This window comes from Dendropsophus ebraccatus, chromosome 11 (genome assembly GCF_027789765.1).
Source record: "Dendropsophus ebraccatus isolate aDenEbr1 chromosome 11, aDenEbr1.pat, whole genome shotgun sequence".
Lineage (NCBI taxonomy): Eukaryota > Metazoa > Chordata > Amphibia > Anura > Hylidae > Dendropsophus > Dendropsophus ebraccatus.
In genome coordinates, this window is record NC_091464.1 from 38278918 (window position 1) to 38300356 (window position 21439).

Consider the following 21439-nt stretch of genomic DNA (forward strand, 5'->3'; position numbering starts at 1 on the left):
AACAATTAATGATCTCAAACGACCGCTATTGCGAAAGACCTGAAAACGTTCACTCATTTCCATGGAACGATAATCGTTACTTATGATCGTATTTGCGATCGTTTTTTTCTTCGCTATTGCGTTCGTATCTACAGCAAACGACCGAACGACGTCTTATTCAATGCGAACGATTTGCGATAGTTTTGCGAACGAGCAAAGATAAAAATAGGTCCAGGTCTTATAAAGCGATCAACGATTTCTCGTTCGGTCGTTAATCGTTAACTGCATTTCAACCGAACGATTATCGTTTAGATTCGAACGATTTAACGATAATCTGAACGATAATTGTCCAGTGGAATAGGGCCCTTAGTCTTTTTCTTCCATAATGCAGCCTGTAAAGGACCTGTGGTGACATCATTGTCACATGGTAAAGGTCCTTCATTATGTTCTTTTATGTTACTGCATTGTCACCTGGCTGCAGTTTTGTCCTGATTTGTGCAAAATTGCGGTAAAAAGAAGCAATTTTTATGCAAAGTATGGCAAAACTGTAGCCTGGAGATAATACACCACTAAAAGTATAAGTCTGTTTGGAGCTAAGGGCCCCGGGCTACTGCCTGAAACGGACCTATTGTTATCCGCTGCTGCTCACAAGGCACTGCACCCTTATTACATGGCAAGAACATGGGGGGGAAAAGGTTGAGACATGAATTTGAGTAGAGCTAAATTTGTACAATACTGCAGTGAAGGGGAAGGTCAAGGTCCAATAAACCTACCCCAGTATTTATGCATGCATTATGAAAGAGAACCTCAATAAGGGATTCTTACCGATTGAGTGCGAAGGCATAATGAAATTTTATATTGTGTTGATCCGCTAAGTCACAAGTTGGCAGCATTTCTAAAGTTTCCACCAATTTAACCATGGCATCATAATCCTAAAAATGAAACAAATGTCAAGGCCCAGTGTACACAGACCACACGCAGAAACACTTAGGAAGCAGGAATATTGTATAGTGATACTCCTGACGGTAATCCATTGGGTGGTATGATAAAAAAAATAGGATTAGTCCTTACCGGTAAGCCGGTTTCTTCGAACCTTCACGACGGCACCATAGGAGGATGGGTTGTACCCTAGGGACAGGAAAAAGCACGAGAGGTTAAAAGCCCCTCCCCTTCCCTCCAGCACCAGTGTCTTTATAACAGAACTTTAGCACCACGTGAGTATCATACATTATATATATAATACTAGGGAGGGTAACTGGTGCCGTCGTGAAGGTTCGAAGAAACCGGCTTACCGGTAAGGACTAATCCTATTTTCTCTCCTCACCTTCACGACGGCACCATAGGAGTAATACCAGCAATTACCTTTAGGGAGGGACTACAGCCTGAAGAACCCTGCGTCCGAAGGACAGGTCTTCGTTACTTTGTAGTTGTAGCCGGTAGTGTTTCAAAAATGTGTGAGGAGACGACCATGTCGCTGCTCTGCAAATCTGTTCTATAGAAACAGATGCTCTTTCAGCCCAGGTGGTTGATATTGATCTTGTAGAATGGGCTCGGATATTAATAGGAGATGGAAGATTCTGCGCTTGGTATGCCTGTATAATGGCATTCCTTATCCATCTTGCAATGGTACTTTTGGATGACTTCTTCCCCTTATTTCTCCCCTGAAATTGTAGAAAGAGATTTTCGTCTATCCGCCATGGGGCGGTTGTCTCGATATATTTCAGGACTATTCTTCTGACATCTAAGGTCTGAAATTTCCTCTCTAAGTGATTTTTGGGGTTTGGACAAAAAGAGGGGAGTATGACGTCCTGGGACTTGTGGAAGTTGGAAACCACTTTAGGTAGAAATGAGGGATCAGTCTTCAGAACTATACGATCCTCTGAGATCGTACAATACGGTTGTCGTGTAGTCAAAGCCTGTATCTCGCCTATTCTTCTAGCTGAACAGATAGCTACGAGGAAGACGGTTTTGTAGGAGAGGAGCTTCAGGTTTGTCTCATCTAGGGGTTCAAATGGGGCTCCTGTAAGTCCTTCCAATACAACGTTTAGATCCCAAGGTGGATGTATGTTTTGTACTGTTGGATTTATTCTCGAGGCAGCGCGAATAAATCTTTTTATCCAGCGGTGATTCGCCAAATCTATATCATAGATCGCTGAGAGCGCCGAGACCTGTACCTTTAGTGTAGCGGGTTTGAGGCCCTTTGATAGTCCTGATTGCAAAAAGTCCAGTATTTGAGAAATATTGGGCTCTGCTGGAAAAGGAGGAGGGGTTCCACACCAGGAGGAAAAGACCTTCCATACCTTAAGGTAGATAGCTGCTGTTACCCTTTTCCTGCTTTTCATCAGAGTAGAGATTACGGTCTCTGATAATCCTCTGCTCCTTAACATTGATTCTTCAGGATCCAGGCAGATAGATGGAATTTTTGAGGTTCCGGGTGTAGTATTGGGCCCTGGAACAGCAAGTCTGGAGACTGAGGGAGAAGGATCGGTTCCTCCAAGGCCAGAGACTTTAGAAGGCCAAACCAACCTCTCCTCGGCCAATACGGGACGACCAGTATTATTTTTAGGCTCCCTTCCCGTATCTTCTGGAGCACCCTGGGAATTAGCGGGATTGGTGGAAACCCGTAAGCCATCTTGAAGCACCATCTCTGTGTTAGTGCGTCTATTCCGGTAGGGTGATCTGCAGGATTCAGAGAGAAAAACTTTTCTGCTTTTCGATTTTGCCTGGTGGCAAACAGATCTATCTGCGGTTTGCCCCAGCGTTCCACCAGTTGCAGGAAGAGTTGGTTGTTTAGGCACCATTCGCCCGGGTGAATTGTGTTCCTGCTGAGAAAATCTGCCTGTATGTTGTCTATTCCTCTCAGGTGTGTAGCTGAAAGGGATAACAGATGAATCTCTGCCCAGGAGAATATTTGCTGAGAGATTTTCCATAGCCTGTTGTTTTTTGCGCTGCCTTGATGTCGAAGGTGGGCAACCGTTGTCATATTGTCTGACAGGATATGCACATGAGTCCCTTTTAGGATATCTAGAGCAGATATCAAGGATGTCTGGACTGCTTTTAGTTCCTTCACATTTGAAGATTGTTTCAGGGTTTCTGGATCCCATACACCCTGAAAGATCTTCGCTCCTACCTGAGCACCCCAACCCGACTGACTTGCGTCTGTCCTCATTACTTGTTTTGTTTGGGGGTTCCATTCTGTTCCCTTTTCCAGGTTCCGTCTTATAAGCCACCAGCTCAGTGAAGACCTGACCTGGGAAGTAAGAGTGAAGGTCCTTTCGAGGCCCGTAGGTTTTTTGTCCCAGATTTTTAGTATTTGAGCCTGTAGGGATCTGGAGTGGGCTTGACTCCAGGGGACTGCCGGGATGCAAGCTGTCATAGACCCCAGAACGGACATTGCCTCCCTGACAGAAGGAAGTGTCTTTGTTTTGAATTTCTGGATTTTCTCCATTATCTTTACTATTTTTTCCTCTGGGAGAAACGACATCTGCAGGTCGGAATCCAGGAGGATCCCCAGAAAAACTTTCCGGGGGGATGGTATAAAATCCGACTTTTTTGTGTTTATGATCCACCCTAGGGACTGGAGTAGATTTTGGGTGGTCTGTAGATCTTGTAAGATCCTCTCTTGCGGCTCTGCTATTATTAGCAGATCGTCCAGATATGCCACCATGTTTATCCCTTGTATGTGTAGGTGTGATACGACTTCTGACATGATGTTGCTGAAGATCCTGGGCGCCGACGATATCCCGAAGGGAAGGGCCCTGAATTGAAAGTGGCATATCTTTGTGTTTATTGTTAGTGCAAATCTCAGAAGTTTCTGAGATTGTGGGTGAATCGGCACATGATAGTATGCGTCTTGGAGATCCAGAGAGATCATCCAGGCATTTTTGGCTATGAGTGGAGTAGTAGATTTTATCGATTCCATCTTGAACCTTATATATTTTACATGTTTGTTCAGTGGTTTGAGATTTATTATTAACCGGTATGTACCGTTTGGTTTTTTTACTAGGAATAGGCTTGAGTAGTGGCCTGAGCCCCTTTCTTCTCGGGGAACAGGAGAAATGACCTTCATGCGGTGGAGATTTAGTACGCTTGCCACCATTTCTGTTTGTAGGGGACCTGGAGACTGTCGGGAGATGACAAATCTTTCTGGGGGAGGGTGAGTTAGTTCTATCTGATACCCTTCCTTGATAATATTTAGTATCCAGCTGTTGTCTGTGATAGTGTCCCAGGCTTGTGAAAATTCCGACAGTCTCCCCCCTACAGGACAAGCGTCATTGCTTATCCTGGGAGGCCTTGGGGCTATAAAAAATATTTTTACCTTTGCCCCCTTTTGGATAACTCCAGCGACCCCCTTTACCTTTGCCCCTATAGGAGTCCTGGTATCTGGGTTTTTTAAACTGTTCTTTTTTCTGGGGCGTTTTATTCTCTGGAATAGCCTTCTTTTTATCCGCACTTTTCTCAATAATTGTATCCAATGCGGAACCAAATACGTATTTCCCTTTAAAGGGGATTCCACATAGTTTAGCTTTGGATGTGGAGTCACCCGTCCAGTTCTTTAGCCAGAGGGCCCTGCGTGCCGCGTTTGTCAAGGCCCCGTCTTTCGCAGCGAATCTTACTGATTCTGCCGTGGCATCTGAAAGGAAAGCGGTTGCATCTTTTAGTAGTGGTAGAGAACTAATGATTCTCTCCCTAGAGCAATCACTGTTTAGGTGTTCCTCTAGTTGTCCTATCCACAGGTGTAGGGCTCTTGCTACACATGTGGATGCAATGTTGTTTTTAATAGAGTATGCTGCCGTCTCCCAGGATCTCCTAAGCAAACTCTCGGCTTTGCGATCCATTGGGTCTTTAAGCTGTGAGGAATCCTCAAATGCCAGAAGGGTCTTTTTTGTCACCTTGGCCATTTGGGCATCAATTAATGGGATTTCTCCCCAATTCTCTGTGTCTGTATCACTAAATGGGAGACGTCTTTTGATCTCACCCGGGATCTGTAACCTTTTCTCGGGGTCCGACCATTCATCCATAATTAAGGCCTGGAGTGTGTCATGTACGGGGAAGACCAATCTTTTCTTTGGTCTAAGCCCCTGAAACATTTGGTCTTTTGCCGGTATTTCCTCTTGAATTTCTTCGAATCCAAGAGCACTCCTCACTGCTCTGAGAAGTGGCAGAGTATGATCCGAGGAAAACATATATTTTTTATGCTCCTCTTTATACTCTGTCTCATCTGACATCAGATCCAGAGACTCAGGGATCTGACCAGATTCACAGGATGAGTCTGACGAGTGTCTCTTTCTTTTAGAGGAGGACGCCACAGACATAGCGGACTCAGATTCCATGGAAGCCGGTGCTAAGGATACAGGTTCCCTGAGTTGGGAAATAGCTGGGGAAGTATCCCTGATAATAGGTTCCACTGGCAGAGATTCTGGAGGGGCAACGGTCTGCGGCGCAGTAGAAGGTATCTCCTGAGCGGGTATGGTAGGCTCTCTGGCCAAGGACGCAGCTATTTCGTCCTTCATCATTTTCCTTATGTCTTCCAAAAAGGAAGATCTATCTTTTTTAATAATGTCTCCAATACATCCTGCGCAGATGTTCTTTTTGTAGTTAGATGGAATCCTGCAATTGCAGGATACACATAACTTTGCAGGTGTTTTACTCTTCAATTCTTTTTTCTTTGTAGAAGTAGATGCAGCAGATTCTTTAGACTCCTAGATAAATATGAGAGCCAAGAATCTATGTGAGAATAATCTCTCATGAATCTCTCTATGCACCCAGATAGACGTGATATAACTTTAACCCCTGGTGACTAAGTGTAAGCAGAGTGAACCAGGTGATGTGTAAACCAGAACCCGAGTAGGCCCCATATGCAGAGTTGGCATTGGAAGCGCACTGGTTTGCAGAGATCGGCACACGGAAGCGTGACTGTAATATGGTTACTCACGGTTACCGCCGAGGTAGTCTTTTCTGCAGCGGAGGAATCCATCTTCATGCAGACGATCCGGTCCGCTCGCGCTGTCTTTTTAAAGATGGCGCCGGACCGGAAGTGCTATGACGCACTTCCGGTGTGCGCGCGGAATGTCGTCCGGCTGACGTATTTCCGGCTGAAGGCCGAGATTGCGGCCTACATCCGGAAGTCGCCGGACCCGTCTAGCAGTAGGAGAGTGGCCCGCCGGACCCCTCGCACTGCCGATTGCTGCCGCAGCCGCCGCGCACCGTACCTGATTCCGGGAGCGAGGTCTCTGAAGACGCCGGACCCTCAGGTAAAGGACGGGGGAGGAAGGAGACCGAAGGCCCCGATCGACCCCTCTCCTTTAATCTTCTTTCTTCTTGGGGGATCTCTCCTCATCTTCACGCGGATCCCCCCCTCTCGTGTCTGCCCTAGCAGGACAGGAAAAAGCACTGGTGCTGGAGGGAAGGGGAGGGGCTTTTAACCTCTCGTGCTTTTTCCTGTCCCTAGGGTACAACCCATCCTCCTATGGTGCCGTCGTGAAGGTGAGGAGAGAAAAACAACACAACCACATTATTTGTTTTCTGTGGTTCGATATAAATGACATTACACAAATTGTTATCTGCTCTGAGGTTTTCCTTTCTCTTTGCCAATATTTCATTAGTCACCTAATAGGCAATTAAGGCAGATTAGCGATTTTCCCTTGTGAATACACAGGTTCGTGGAAACCACAATCTCTCATCATTTTACACTGTCAGATATAAAGCAGCTTCTAATGTTAATTCTGAAAAAGGATTTTGAAGAACTCATTTAGTTAGATTTGCGTGAGAAAGCAGGCCTGATTCCAGCTATTTTGGCACTTGCAGTGGGGGATCAGGCAGGTGAGCAAAATGTTTTTGGCTCAAAAGCAGCCCACGTTTGTATATGAAAGTTTTGTGAAGACCCCCATATAACATTATCCTATGAGTCTATAATACTAGAGATGAGTAAACCTCTAGCACATTTGGGTCCATCCTAACCCCAGCGTGCAGCATTTAAATACCGCTGGCTAAAGAAGTTAGATGCAGCCTTATGCGGGCTGTGGCTGCTGGAGAGGATGATGGCAGGGGGATGCTCAGTGTCCCTCCAGTGCCCTGTGTCCCTCAGTGTCCCCCAGCCATCATCCTCTCCAGCAGCCACAGCCCGCACAGCTCTAGGATTGGTGATTTGTATAACTTTAATAAAAAATTTCACTGGACTGGATACAGTTGATCACTGTACATGTATATTATTGGGCCTGATTACATGCGACTGTGCATTCTTTCATTACACAATTTTCAACTATATAAGTTTCTGCATGATAAATGCCTTACCCATGGACAGTGGCGTAGCTACCAAAGAGGCAGGGTAGGCAGCTGCTAAGGGGGCCCATGGGGGGGATACACAGGGAAGATAAGAGCCTCCTGTGTCTTTCTGCTTAACCCCTCATGTACTGCAGTATGTAAGTGACTCAATGTTTACTTACATGCTGCAACACAAAAAAGGGGTTAACAAGCAGAAGACAAAGATCTCTGCTTCCCTGCTCCTGTAGCCCCTGACCTTAATTCTGGCTGCCTGCAGCAATCAAATAGGAAAATGTGCAGAGCTCCATGTAGAAGTCAGGGGTTATCAGTGCATCAGCAGTGAAGCAGATATCTCCTTGTCTTCTGAACACTGTGTCACTTACACACTGCAGTATATAAGGGGTTAAGAAAAATGTTGTCCGCTCCTGCACCTATATATTTAACCATATGGGCTCCTAATGGGCCCCTATAGTTAAAAACAGTGGACTGCCAGAGCAAGCAGCTATTGGCTCTCTGCTTTGCCAGTCACGATTCTGCCACTGGCCACAAGAGATTTTTTTTTGGCCACATCACAGAACATTATATAATATAATATATATATATTATATATATATATATATATATATATATATATATATATATATATATATATATATATATATATATATATATATATATATATATATATATATATATGCACAGTGCTTTGCATTGTGCATAGGGCAGGGCAGGGGGGCCCTTACAATTTTTTGCCATGGGGCCCTGTGAATCCTAGCTACGCCCCTGCCCATGGATCTACATTTATCTAAATGAATGTTATACCATTCCTTCTTATACTGTTACCTGGATATCTCTGTATGACAGAAGCAGGTTTATAACAATATCTGATGTCAGGACCTCAGTGTTGTCCATTCGTAGTTTTATACGTGCTAGTTCTTTGGCAAGTTCATCCCCTTGGTACTTCTCTCTGGCCTTTCTGATGTCATTGAGAAGAGTTTCCTTGTAGTATGCACTACAAGAGAAAAGAAAAGCTCTACATGCATTAGTCAGCGGATAGAAAAAAAAATGCAGTGCGGCACTCACCGAGACACTTTAAAATGCAGACTGCACAGTATTCCATCACAGTAAGGCTTGGTGCACACTACGATTTTGCAGTCCATTTTTTTTCTTCCATTTAAAAAACTGATGCATTTGTGTACTTCTGTTTTGATCCGCTTTTCCATTTACTTCCATAATAATAAAAAATGGATCACGTTTTTGTGTCCGCCAAAAAAAACTGTGTTTTGATCCTTTTTTAATCCGTTTTTTATTATGGAAGTCAATAGAAAAACATGTCAAAACGCATGTACACAAATGCATCAGTTTTTTTAAATTGGATTAAAAACAAAAAAAAAACAAAATTGAAAATTGACACTAGGCAGGAGCACGTTGCTATGGCTGAAGTTGCAAACACACAAAAACACAAAAAAATGCAACAGCTCACCGCAATGGCAAGATACAGACCCACTACAGACATGAAAATAGTTAAAAGCAGCAGTTCTTGGTCAGCTCTCCTAGAACACCATTCACACTAGGCAGGAGCACATTTCTATGGCTGAATTTGCAAACACACAACTGTCTGTAGTGGGTCTGTATCTTGCTATTGCGTAGAGCTGTTGCATTTTTTGTGTTTTTGTGTGTAAAAAAAACAAAAAAAAAACAGTCTGCAAAAACAGTGTCAACCCAGCCTTATAGATATAGGCAACAACTGTTTTGCACTCCTGTGGGCCAGGAGGATAAACTTTTTTTTTTTTTTTTTAATAAAGTCATTAGAAAATAGATCCTGCAGTATGCCATTCAACAGCATCCGTTTTTACCATCTGTTTCTTTTCTTTGAAAGGCAGAAGGGCTATAGTGCTTCATTTTCACAATGGTTTTATAAATAGGATAGTGCAAGTGAAGGTGTGTGAACCAGTTACTTTATGTGCTTAAAGGAGTACTCCGGCGGGGGGCTTTTTTCCGATCTGGCCGAGGAGTAGGTGGCTGAGGGCAACAACGTCCACTCACCTCCACGGTTCCAGCCGCCTTCTCCCCGGCCAGATCGGAAATAAAGCCCCCCCGCCGGAGTACCCCTTTAATGTCTAAGGCCGGGTTCACACTACATTTTTTTCATTTTTTTTTTAACAAAAAAACTATGAAAAAATGGATTTCAAAATGGATACATTTGTGTGCATCCGTTTTTCATTGTCTTTCATTATGGAAAACAAAAATCAAAACTAGAGATGAGCTAACCGGGTTCGGGTTAGAGTCCATCCGAACCCGAACGTTCAGCATTTGATTAGCTGGGGCTGCTGAACTTGGATAAAGCTCTGTGGTTGTCTGGAAAACATAGATACAGCCAATGACTATATCCATGTTTTCCACATAGCCTTAGGGCTTTATCTAACTTAAGCAGCCACCGCTAATCAAATGCAGAACGTTCGGGTTCGGATAGACTCGAACATGCTCCAGGTTCGCTCGTCTCTAATCAAAACACATCCCTTTTTTTTAACACACACAAAAATGTAGTTGACCATGTTTTTGATTACATTAAAAAAATATTTGCTTTAGGGTGCCTTCACGCGTACCAGATCCGCAGTGGATCCAGTGCCCAATCATCTTAATGAGAATACATATTCGCATTGACATCCCGCTGCAGGTATGTAAGTTAACCCCCCGCCGGCCAGAGTATACATTACCTCCTTCCCGCTTGCTTCGGGGGTGGTCAGCTGGAAATTCCGCTCAGCCAATCAGTAGCTGTGGCAGCACACTAGTTGGCTGAGCGGGACGAGCAGATGCCGGGAACCCCCTAAGCAAGCAGGAGCAGAGAGGAGGTAATGTATGCTCTGGCTGGCGGGGGGTTAACTTACATACATGCAGCGGGATGTCAATCCTGCTGCAACTATGTATTTTCCTTGGGATAAACGGGCACTGGATCCACAGCGGATTTCGATTCAAATTTGCAGTGTAAAATCCGCTGCAAATCCAGTGTGTGTGAAGGCACCCTTAGATTCGTTTTTTGTAAGGGTAGTCAAAAACGGATGAAAAAAAATAAGTTTGAACCCAACCTTAGCTGAATAAGATTGAGAGAAAAAAATGTCTATTGACTTTATGCTTCTATAGTCTCAATTATTAACATTAATAATTGAACAATAATAAACATTCCATCCATTTCAAAACAGAAAGTTCACTAAAGCTGTCAGGATCTCATGGGATGATGTTGGGGGGACTTAAACCTGTCAATGCCTCTAAAGGTGTGTTCACACATAGTAAATATGATGCAGATTTCACACAAGGAAATCCGCAGTGTGGTATCAGCAGGTTTTAATCTGTTTTTTAATGATTGGACACAGCATAAGATCCCCAGCAAAAAATCCACAAAGAAATTCTTAGCATCAAATCCAAAGTATTGCAAATAAACCCACAGATTTTACCCACAGATTTCCCTGCATGAAGTCTACACTACGTGTGATCATACACCGCTCATTATGCAGCTTCTCCTGATCCGCATGCATTCACTCCAACCATGCTCATTTCCCATGGCACATCCCTTGTCACAAATCACAACCCTTTTTTGTTCAACCTATCTAGTCCCACTTGTTTTTTGCATTTTTTTTAAGCTAAAGCGCGAAGTGGATTCAGGAAGAGTGAAAAATGTCAAAGTTAAAAAAATATAATTGCCAAATTCGGCTCTAAGGTCATTTCTTGTTTTGGTCAGACAATACGTATCATAACAATCTTTGGAAACATATTCTACTTACCATGAAGTAACATGTATGTCTTTAAGCAGGCTAATAAATCTGTCAATCAGGGGAACACACAAGGGTCCTAGCAGGTTGTCCCAGTTGGGCTGCATGTATTCAGAAGCTCTCCGCTGGGCATCACTCTCACAACAAAAGTAGTCACCACAAGGCGTCACAATGTAAGAAATAAAGTAGTAGTTACCACTTGAGGCCTGAAAATGGAGGGGAAAAAAAAACTATAAAATTAATAACCCAGAAATGTGAGCATCTCACAGTCCCAAATCAGTCCAGTGTAATACCAGTAACATGGCCCAAAGATGTTAACCTGTGTTTTAAACCAACTCTAAGCTTCACAACAGGAAACTATTTCATACTGGTCATCAAAAAAATCCTGGTATGAGAGGTAATAAAAAGAAAAATGTATAAAGATATTGCCACGGTATGTTGAGGCTAAGCTTTTGTATTACAGGGGGTTACTGATGCACTGGCTTTAGAAGGTGCTATGTGAATAGAAAAGAAATAAACAAAAGCACAACAAGGGGTTACACTAAACGCTAAACTGCTAGTACAGAGATGGAAGTAAAGCCTTGATTTACATTTCAGGCACAGTGTGGAGCCTCTGGAAGAATGAGAAAATCTCACAGTTTGCAGGTACACAGCCCAGTTTTGAACAGTAACTAAGCCAAACCAGCACTTCCTGTGCTCTGTATTGCTCTATCTATTACTAGTTTTTGACTATTCAAACTACTAAAGTGGTAGAAAGCAGACTGCTGGGAAATGAGATACCCAGTGAGTGAATTTACAGTAGGAACAAAGGAAAGCGCTTCGTTCCTATCTGCATTCTGCTCATCAGGCTGCAGGCTTTGAAGTCTGCTCCGCACCGCTCCTCTTCAGGTGCTGGAAAAAACAGCAAAGAGCAGAGCAGACTTCGTTTCTACTTTTTGTTTCCTTTGGTAAATTAATTGATTCACAAATATGTTAGGGATCACAAAAGCTATCACCCCGAGTGAAGTTTTTTAGAACGACAGGGACCATTTAATTTCTGCTTCAAGAATTAAAATTCTTGACGACTATTCTGTGACAAATTATGCCCATAGATTAAGAATTTTTGCTCCAAATCTGACGAGGAGGATTTCATAAGTGATCTTGGCAAGGTTCTTTGGTGAGGGATGAAAGAGGATTTTGACATGGATTTTCCCTCAGCAATTTCTAATGAAAACTTACATATCTATTTAGTATGAACCTACACTAACCCTCTATATTTTAGTCTGTATAACAGGAGTAGATGACGTCGGAGGTCCAAACATGCAGGCGTTGCGGGATGTCTAGGCGCCGATAGGCACAAGCAGTTTACCACATCGAGAATGATGGGAGTCGTAGTCCAAAAGGCATATAGTTGTTTATTTGGGATGGCGTGTTTTGAGGCATACCTCATCATGATGGATCTGATGAAGAGATACACCTTAATATGTGTCATCCCAAATAAACGACTATATGCCCGCATGTTTGGACCTCTGACATATCATCTCCTCCTGTTTGTTTACCAGGCTCTCCTGGCGCTGTGCACGGACTGCAGGCGTCAATCTTTTGATTAGCATTTGGCGGTGTCGGGCTCGAAGCACAACTGCCTTAGGTGCCTTAGGTGCATTAGCCTTTCCTTCATTTATTCTCACAGTGCTACATGATGTGCGCCTCTGGTGTCCCTTTATTTTTATAGTCTGTATAACAGTGAGAGATAGGAATCTTGACTTAAAAAACGACACCAGGATTAAGTATCTAGCTATTATACAGCCTGAGATAGAACTGGCAGACGAAGGGTTAGAAAATGACAGCTCCTCATATATTCAGTTCTTCAGTCAACAGATAGCGCCAATAGAAACCAGGATGTATTTCATAAATTCTCAGTAACTAAAGTGTCTCCATACCATGGGCATATGACGTTCTGGGCATTGAAAGGATTAAACCTACCCTGCACATTTACAATGGCAGAGCTTTAAAGCCCAGGAGCACGCATGTATGACATATGGCCACAACAACAGGTTAAACCTTTATTGTTTTACTTCTACTGGATATAATTCTGTCCTGATCATGTGATGGGCACATAGGTTCACCTCCATCTCATGAACAGGACACAGTTACGCCCCTGGTAGTAAATAATCAAGGTATTATTAATGACAAGCAGAAATCTTGCAAACTGTAAGGAATTCATAAAAGACTATGATATCAATTCATGCGACTTGTATTTTACCCGACTACCTCTTTCCTATGCCTATTTGGCTGTGTGCAGCTTGGAGCCTAGACATAGTGATTGGTTGTCTGACATCCAGACAATGTGTGACCTCTCTTTACAGTAACATATTTGGAGTAAATGGAAATATGAGCATAATAAATATATACAGTATATTATTCTGGTGAAAACATTTTTTTTTTTTTCAAATCAACTGTTGTCGGAAAGTTATACAGATTTTTATTTAAAAATCTTCAGTGTTCCAGTACTTATTAACTGCTGTATGTCCTGCGGGACATTTCCAGTCTGACACAGTGCTCTCTGCTGTGTCAGGAACTGTCCAGAGCAGTAGCAAGTCTACATAGAAAAACTCTCCTGCTCTGGACAGTTCCTGACACGGACAAAGGTGGCAACAGAGAGCACTGTGTCAGACTGGAAGGAATACACCACTTCCTGCAGGACATACAGCAGCTGATAGGTACAGGAAAGCCAGAGATTTTTAAATAGAAGTAATTAACTAATCTGTATAACTTTCTGACACCAGTTTATTAGAAAACAATTTATTTTTTTGGAGTTCCCCTTCAAAGTTGAACATTTTCTGAATTTAAAAAGTACCTGGCACTGAAACTAACTTTTGACATGACATCAGACATGTCAAAAGTTATTGATCAAAGGGGGTCTCACTGCTGAGACCTACTCTGATTAAAAGATATAGTTGGTATCGTCCAGTATAATGGAATGCAGGGCCGGCTGAGGAGAGGATCGCACTGCCTCAACCTCTCCCCGGCTATATCTCTAGATCACAGCGGGTCTCAGCAGTGAGACCCACACTGATCAATAACTTTTGACATGTCTGATGACAATTCAAAAGTTAGCTTTAGTGACAGTGCCCATTGAAGTTGTTCAGAGGCAGCACTTGTTTGGCCCGGCTTCTTCTGTAGAGATCTTCCAGACAGTGCAGACGGGGGAATAAAGCAAAAGACAAAATCTCTAAGATTCTGTGGGAATGTTTAGGGAAGAAGTCTACAAACTTTTTTTTCTCTAAAAACACAAAGGCTAATTCTTGACATTATGAAACACTAGTGTTTAACAATATGTGGGCACATCAGAAATGTAACCGATCCTCTACAAATAGACAAATACGAGATGGGAAAGCAGAAATGTGATTTAGTAAATGACAACTACTAATCTAAAAATAGCATTGTGAAGAAAACCAGACTCGTGGTCCATGAGAGCGAGCGTGGTTTCTTTGGTTGCCTTTTCTAGTTCAATTAATCTGCAGACAAAAAGTCATGTAACAAGCAGAAAACACAAAAACACAGATAGCCACCACTTTCTCACAGTATTTCTACATCCCAAGTTTAGGGTCCTTGAAACCAAAATAGACTGGAAGAGAACTAGTATCCCCAATGAAAATATATAGACCCAACAGTAACCTGATATCCCATTAGTCAAGACTCCTCTGCTTGTATAAATATATCAGATGAGTCTATATTTATTGGAATAGTAATAACAACTGGAACGCTGATAGATGATAAATAACCAGAACACATATTTACTTTTCCAATAGAAGTAATTAGAATTGATTACTCAAAGAGAGTTTTCAGTATTTCTACTTTATTCTCAATACATGGGGTAAGTGGGAGGCTGGTAACATTAATAATAGGGTGACAGTGTGGGTTGTCATGAGAATTCTCTGTCTGTCAATGTCCTTGAAAAGACCTTGGAAACACTGTTATATTTTAACAGGTCACAAAATGGGTGAAGGCCACACACCTGCAGCTTGACGTGGTGAAATCTTATACAATGCTGGGGTTTTAGTTACGTTTGCCCTGCAGGATATTTCTTAGGGGAAAAGTGGCCAAAACCTTTTACAAACATATTGCATGATATGCCCCTTTTTTTCTGATACTTATCGACAATTTTTGCAAGTGTCACAAAAAATCTGTTAGAGGGATGAATATTCCCCTTAGCTGGAGCTGTAATGTATCATGTTGAGGAAATAGCTACCTCTACATGTTAAAAGTCCACTACAAAATAATGTATAATAAGCCAAGAAAAGGGACAAAAAGTCAGGTGCCAGCATTTTCAACAGAAAAAAGAACTATGGTGTGACCCTCACATAGTATGGTGTTATAATCAATGTTATTTGTAAACATTAAACCCCAAAAAACCGTCGGATAGCTGCTTTTAATCCAAGATCTGTCCTGGGGTCCGTTTGGCAGGTGATGCAGTTATTGTCCTAGAAAAAATACTTTTAAACTTGCAGCGCTGTGTCAAATTGCCGTGGCCTAGATTGTCCGTGCCCTAGGCCTGCAAAGCCTCTCCGTACCTCCTCCCTGCCCATCATTCATCATTAGAAGGAGTTCTCCTAATCACTACTTGTCTGAACACTGCTCATGGGCCTTAATGATCCAGCGCCTGTGCAGTGTTCAGACAAGTAATCAATAGGAGAAATCCAGCTCAGGGGCATCTCTAATGGTGAGGAGGGTGGGGAGGAGGGACGAAAAGGCGTTGCAGGCCTAGGACATTCTAGGCAACCCCAATTTAACACAGGGCTGAAAGTTTAAAAGTCCTTTTTTAGGACAATAACTGTATCACCTGCGGAACGTGCTCTTGGATTAACTCTTTAAGGACGGGGCCAATTTTCCTTTTTTCGGTTTCATTTTTTTCTCCTTGTGTTTAAAAGGCCATAGCACTTGCATTTTTCTACCTAGAAACCCACATGACCCTTATTTTTTGCGTCACTAATTGTACTTTGCAATGACAGGCTGATTTTTTGCATAAAGTACACAGCGAAACCAGAAAAAAGTCAAAGTGTGGTGAAATTGAAAAAAAAAGAAACTTTATTGCTTTATTATACCTTTATTGCTCATATACGACTTTTTGATCGGTTTTTATAAAATTTTTTCTGGATTTGATGCGACCAAAAATGCGCAATTTTGCACTTTGGGATTTTTTTGCGCTGACGCCGTTTATCATGGGACATCAGTAATGTGATTAATTAATAGTTCGGGCGATAACGCACGCGGCGATAGCAAGCGTTTTTGTTTATTTATTTACTTTTATTTAAAACCTGGGAAAAGGGGGGTGATTCAGACTTTTATTAGGGGGGGGGGATTTTTTACTAATAACAATACTTTTTTTTTTTTTTTTAAACATATATTAGAAGCCCCCTTGGGGTTAGGGTTATTCCCCCTGGGGGACTTCTAGTATATACATTTTGACCTCTCATTGAGATCTTTGCTGTATAGTTATACAGAAAAGATCAATGAGATCAGCACTCGTTTGCTTTCGGCTGCCGCAGCCGAGAACAATCGAGTGCCGAGCCGGGGACGGCGCTATCTTGGAGCGGACCCCGGCCGGCAGCAGGTACAGAGATCGCTCCTCCGGGACATTGTCCCCCACTAGACACCAGGGAAGTGCTGCAGCCGGTAATCGGAGGCAGCTGTCAACTTTGACAGCTGCCTCTGATTACCTGATTAGCGGGCACGGCGATCACACCGTGCCCGCTAATAGCCGCGATCCCGGGCTACACGCGGCACCCGGGATCGCGGCGGTTCAGAGCGGGGCCGCGCCGCGACACCTCCTGCGGTACGTCATATGTCCTTAAGAGGTTAAAAGCAGCTATCCGACGGTACAAGCAGTTTGGGGGGGGTGGCAGATTGTGGGTACAGAGTCACTTTAGAGGGGTATTCCGGTCAAGAAAGATACGTGTTGAATCATCCCCCCTCCAGGAGACTAACAATGTTAGTTATCTTTTAAATTTCCTTCCCCCAGTTCTGAGCTGCTGGGCTGGTTTTTGCTAAAGACACAGAAAATTGAGTGAGCAGATCACTCTGCCTCTGCTCTGAACCCCCTCCTCCCCCTCCTTTCAGGAAAAGCTCATGTAAACACATGTAAACAGTGTCCCTGGCAATGTGCAACCAGCAACGGTACCTTAGATTAACCCTCCCAGCATCACATAGTGCAGGGACAGCCGGCCAGAGACACTGTTTACACGTCTCTGGGGAAGGGAAGGGGTTGGTGATTCAACATGTATTTTACTTGACCAGAATATCCCTTTAATGTTTATAAAAAAACATTGATCATACAATGTATAACACCATACTATTTGTATAATGTAGTATAATACTATACTATTAGTACCCTTTTAAAATACATACCTGAAAAAAAAATGTTTAAAGGAATTATCCCAAGATAATAAGGTGTAACTTGTTCACAGAACAGGTGATAACTAACTGACAAGGTGGGGGTTCAACCCCTGGGACCCCTACTGATCACAAGAACTGTACCCCAACTAAAAGGAACACTAGCATGCATCCTCAGCAATTACTCAATTCACTCTCTACAGAATTTCTGACGACAGCTAATGACAATGTTGTTCCAGAGAGTGAACGAAGCAAGGGGACGAGGGACATCTGTTCTCCATTACTGGTGAGCATAGGACTCTTTTCACCTTTAGGCCCAGTTCCCACTGAGCAAAACTAGCGGAATTCCGTGGCGGAATTGTCCGCCGCGGAATGCCGTTAGCCTCCCGCTCATAATGGGAGTCTATGGGAGGCCCGCGCTCCTGCCCTGTCCGCGCTGAAGAATGAACATGGACAACTTTAAGAACTTTGGATATCCTCTTTAAAGAAGGATTTTGATTGGTACCTTGTGAATATATTTGACCTATGTTCTCCTTCTATACCAATGATTCTTTAATCATGGTTATCTCCAAATTTATTTCATCATGGAGTCTCCTTTCTCTCACTAGTCTGTCATCACCCCAGACATCACCAGTAATGTATGTTTGACACAACGTAGTTTTATATTAATCACGGCCGTTGTTACTGATTTGCTCTTCCTGCAGGACATACAGCAGCTGATAGGTACTGGAAAGCCAGAGATTTTTAAATAGAAGTAATTTACTAATCTGTATAACTTTCTGACACCAGTTTTTTATGTAAACAATTTATTTTTCTGGAGCTCCCCTTCAAAGTTGAACATTTTCTGAATTTAAAAAGTACCTGGCACTGAAACTAACTTTTGACATGTCATGTCCCTGCTGAGATCTGCTCTGATCAAAAGATATAGTTGGTATCGTCGAGTATAATGGCATGCAGGGTCGGCTGAGGAGAGTATCGCACTGCCTCGACCTTTCCCCGGCTATATCTCTAGATCACAGCGGGTCTCAGCAGTGAGACCCACACTGATCAATAACTTTTGACATGTCTGATGACAATTCAAAAGTTAGCTTTAGTGACAGTGCCCATTGAAGTTGTTCAGAGGCAGCACTTGTTTGGCCCGGCTTTTTCTCTAGAGATCTTCCAGACAGTGCAGATTAGGGAATAATGCAAAAGACAAAATCTCTAAGATTCTGTGGGAATGTTTAGGGAAGAAGTCTATAAACTTTTTTTTTCTCTAAAAACACAAAGGCTAATTCTTGACATTATGAAACACTAGTGTTTAACAATATGTGGGCACATCGGAAATGTAACCGATCCTCTACAAATAGACAAATACGAGATGGGAAAGCAGAAATGTGATTTAGTAAATGACAACTACTAATCTAAAAATAGCATTGTGAAGAAAACCAGACTCGTGGTCCATGAGAGCGAGCGTGGTTTCTTTGGTTGCCTTTTCTATTCTGTTCAATTAACCTGCAGACAAAAAGTCATGTAACAAGCAGAAAACACAAAAACACAGATAGCCACCACTTTCTCACAGTATTTCTACATCCCAAGTTTAGGGTCCTTGAAACCAAAATAGACTGGAAGAGAACTAGTATCCCCAATGAAAATATATAGACCCAACAGTAACCTGATATCCCATTAGTCAAGACTCCTCTGCTTGTATAAATATATCAGATGAGTCTATATTTATTGGAATAGTAATAACAACTGGAACGCTGATAGATGATAAATAACCAGGACACATATTTACTTTTCAAATAGAACTAATTAGAATTGATTACTCAAAGAGAGTTTTCAGTATTTCTACTTTATTCTCAATACATGGGGTAAGTGGGAGGCTGGTAACATTAATAATAGGGTGACAGTGTGGGTTGTCATGAGAATTCTCTGTCCGTCAATGTCCTTGAAAAGACTTTGGAAACGCTGTTATAGTTTAAGTGGTCACAAAATGGGTGAAGGCCACACACCTGCAGCTTGACGTGGTGGAATATTATACAATGCTGGGGTTTTGGTTATGTTTGCCCTGCAGGATATTTCTTAGGGGAAAAGTGGCCAAAACCTTTTACAAATAACTTGCACGATGTACATCTTGCATGATATGCCTAGTGGCGTAGCTACCATAGAGGCAGGGTAGGCAGTTGCTATGGGGCCCATGCAGGAGGGGGGTGTCCTTCTGCTTAACCCCTTGTATAACCCAGTGTGTAAGTGACCCAATCTTTACTTACATGCTGCAACACAAAAAAAGGGTTAACAAGCAGAAGACCGAGATCTCTGCTTCCCTGCACTGATAATCCCTGTCCTCTATTCTCAAGCTGCTGCAATGAAGTAGGAAAGGAAAATGTGCAGAGCTCCATGCAGAGGTCAGGGGTTATCAGTGCACCAGCAGTGAAGCAGATATCTCCATGTCTTCTGAACATTGGGTCACTTACACACTGCAGTACATAAGGGGTTAAGCAGAAGGTACTCTGAAGCTCCTGCACCTATTTATTTAACCATAAGGTCTCCTAATGGGCCCTTATAGGTAAAAACAGTGGACTGTCATAGCAAGCAGCCGTTTGCTCTCTGCTCTGCCAGTCACTCTTGTGGCTGCAGCTAGGATTCTGCCTCTGGTCACAAGAGAATTAATTTTTTGGCCACATCGCAGAGCATATACTGTATATATATGTGTGTGTGTGTATATATATATATATATAAAACACACAGTGTTTTGTGTTCTGCGTAGGGGAGGGGGGGCCCTGTGAATCCTATCTATTCCCTCTGGATATGCCCCCTTTTTTTGATACTTATCTGCAATTTGCAAGTGTCACAAAAAGTCTGGTAGAGGGATGAATATTCCCCTTAGCTGGAGCTGTAATGTATCATGTTGAGGAAATAACCTTCATCTACATGTTAAAAATCCAGTACAAAATAATGTATAATAAGCCAAGAAAAGGGACAGAAAGTCAGGTGCCAGCATTTTCAACAGAAAAAAAGAACAGTGTGGCCCTCAAATACAACACGGGGAAGGGGCCATTCACTTAAAGTGTCACTGTCGGCGATTTTAAGAAACTTTGTAATTGGGTTTATTAGCCGAAAAATGCATTTTTATCATGAAAAAGCAGTTTGAAGCTCTCCCCCTGTCTTCATTGTTCTCCTATGGAAAGAGCTAAATAAAAGACCAAAACAGGACAACAAAGAGTTAATCTACAAATCCCTCACCCTTTATCTCCTCTGACAGTCACCACTGACCTCTCTGAGCTCTGATTACAGCTGTCACCCAGCTCATTGCCTGTAATCCACTGTTATCTGCTTTCTGCTGTCGGCTAACACCCTCCTCCCCCCTCCCCTCTCTATAGACCAGACTGGGTATGTCTGATGCAACAGGTCACAATTTCCTGATTTTTTGCAGTGGATTGAAAAGAGGAGGGAGGGAGGGGGGGGCCTGGAAAAAGGCTTTTTACATGCAGATAATGGCAGATTTGGCTAATAAACCCAATTACAAAGTTTCTTTAAAATCGCCTGGACTATTGATTTCTGCAAAAAAAAAAAAAAATACAACAGTGACTCTTTAAATAACACACATTACAAAGTTGTATAACTTTATAATGTGTGTTTATTAGTGAATAAATGTTAAACACTGCACTACCCCTTTAATGTTTACAAAAATTTGTATAATGTAGCATAATACTATACTATTAATACCCCTTTAAAATACATACAAGAAAAAATGTTTAAAGGAATTATCCCAAGATAACAAGGTGTAACTTGTTCACAGAACAGGTGATAACTAATTGATAGGTGGGGGTTCAACCCACAAGAACTGTCCCCCAACTAAAAGGAACACTAGCATGCATCCTAAGCCATTGCTCTGATCACTCTCTACAGGATTTCTCACGACAGCCAATATCAACATTGTCCCAGAAAATGAACGGAGCAAGGGGGCGAGGGACATTTGTTCTCCGTTACTGGTGAGAATGGGACTCTATCACCTTTACTCTGGACAACTTTAAGAACTTTGGATATCCTCTTTAAAGAAGGATTCTGATTGGTAC

At 42.5% G+C, this 21439-nt stretch overlaps 1 protein-coding gene across 2 annotated transcripts in view; it reads right to left on the reverse strand.

Annotated features, from left to right (window-relative positions):
- The window catches only part of MAP3K15 (mitogen-activated protein kinase kinase kinase 15), a 191669-nt gene that overhangs the window by 71092 nt on the left and 99138 nt on the right, over positions 1 to 21439 (reverse strand). For both annotated transcript variants that reach the window (XM_069944508.1, XM_069944509.1), the window contains 3 exons: positions 11022 to 11215; positions 8086 to 8254; positions 805 to 911 (listed from right to left, as the gene is read on the reverse strand). In XM_069944508.1, the coding sequence (XP_069800609.1) occupies positions 805 to 911; positions 8086 to 8254; positions 11022 to 11215 (470 nt within the window). The remainder of the gene's footprint in view (positions 1 to 804; positions 912 to 8085; positions 8255 to 11021; positions 11216 to 21439) is intronic.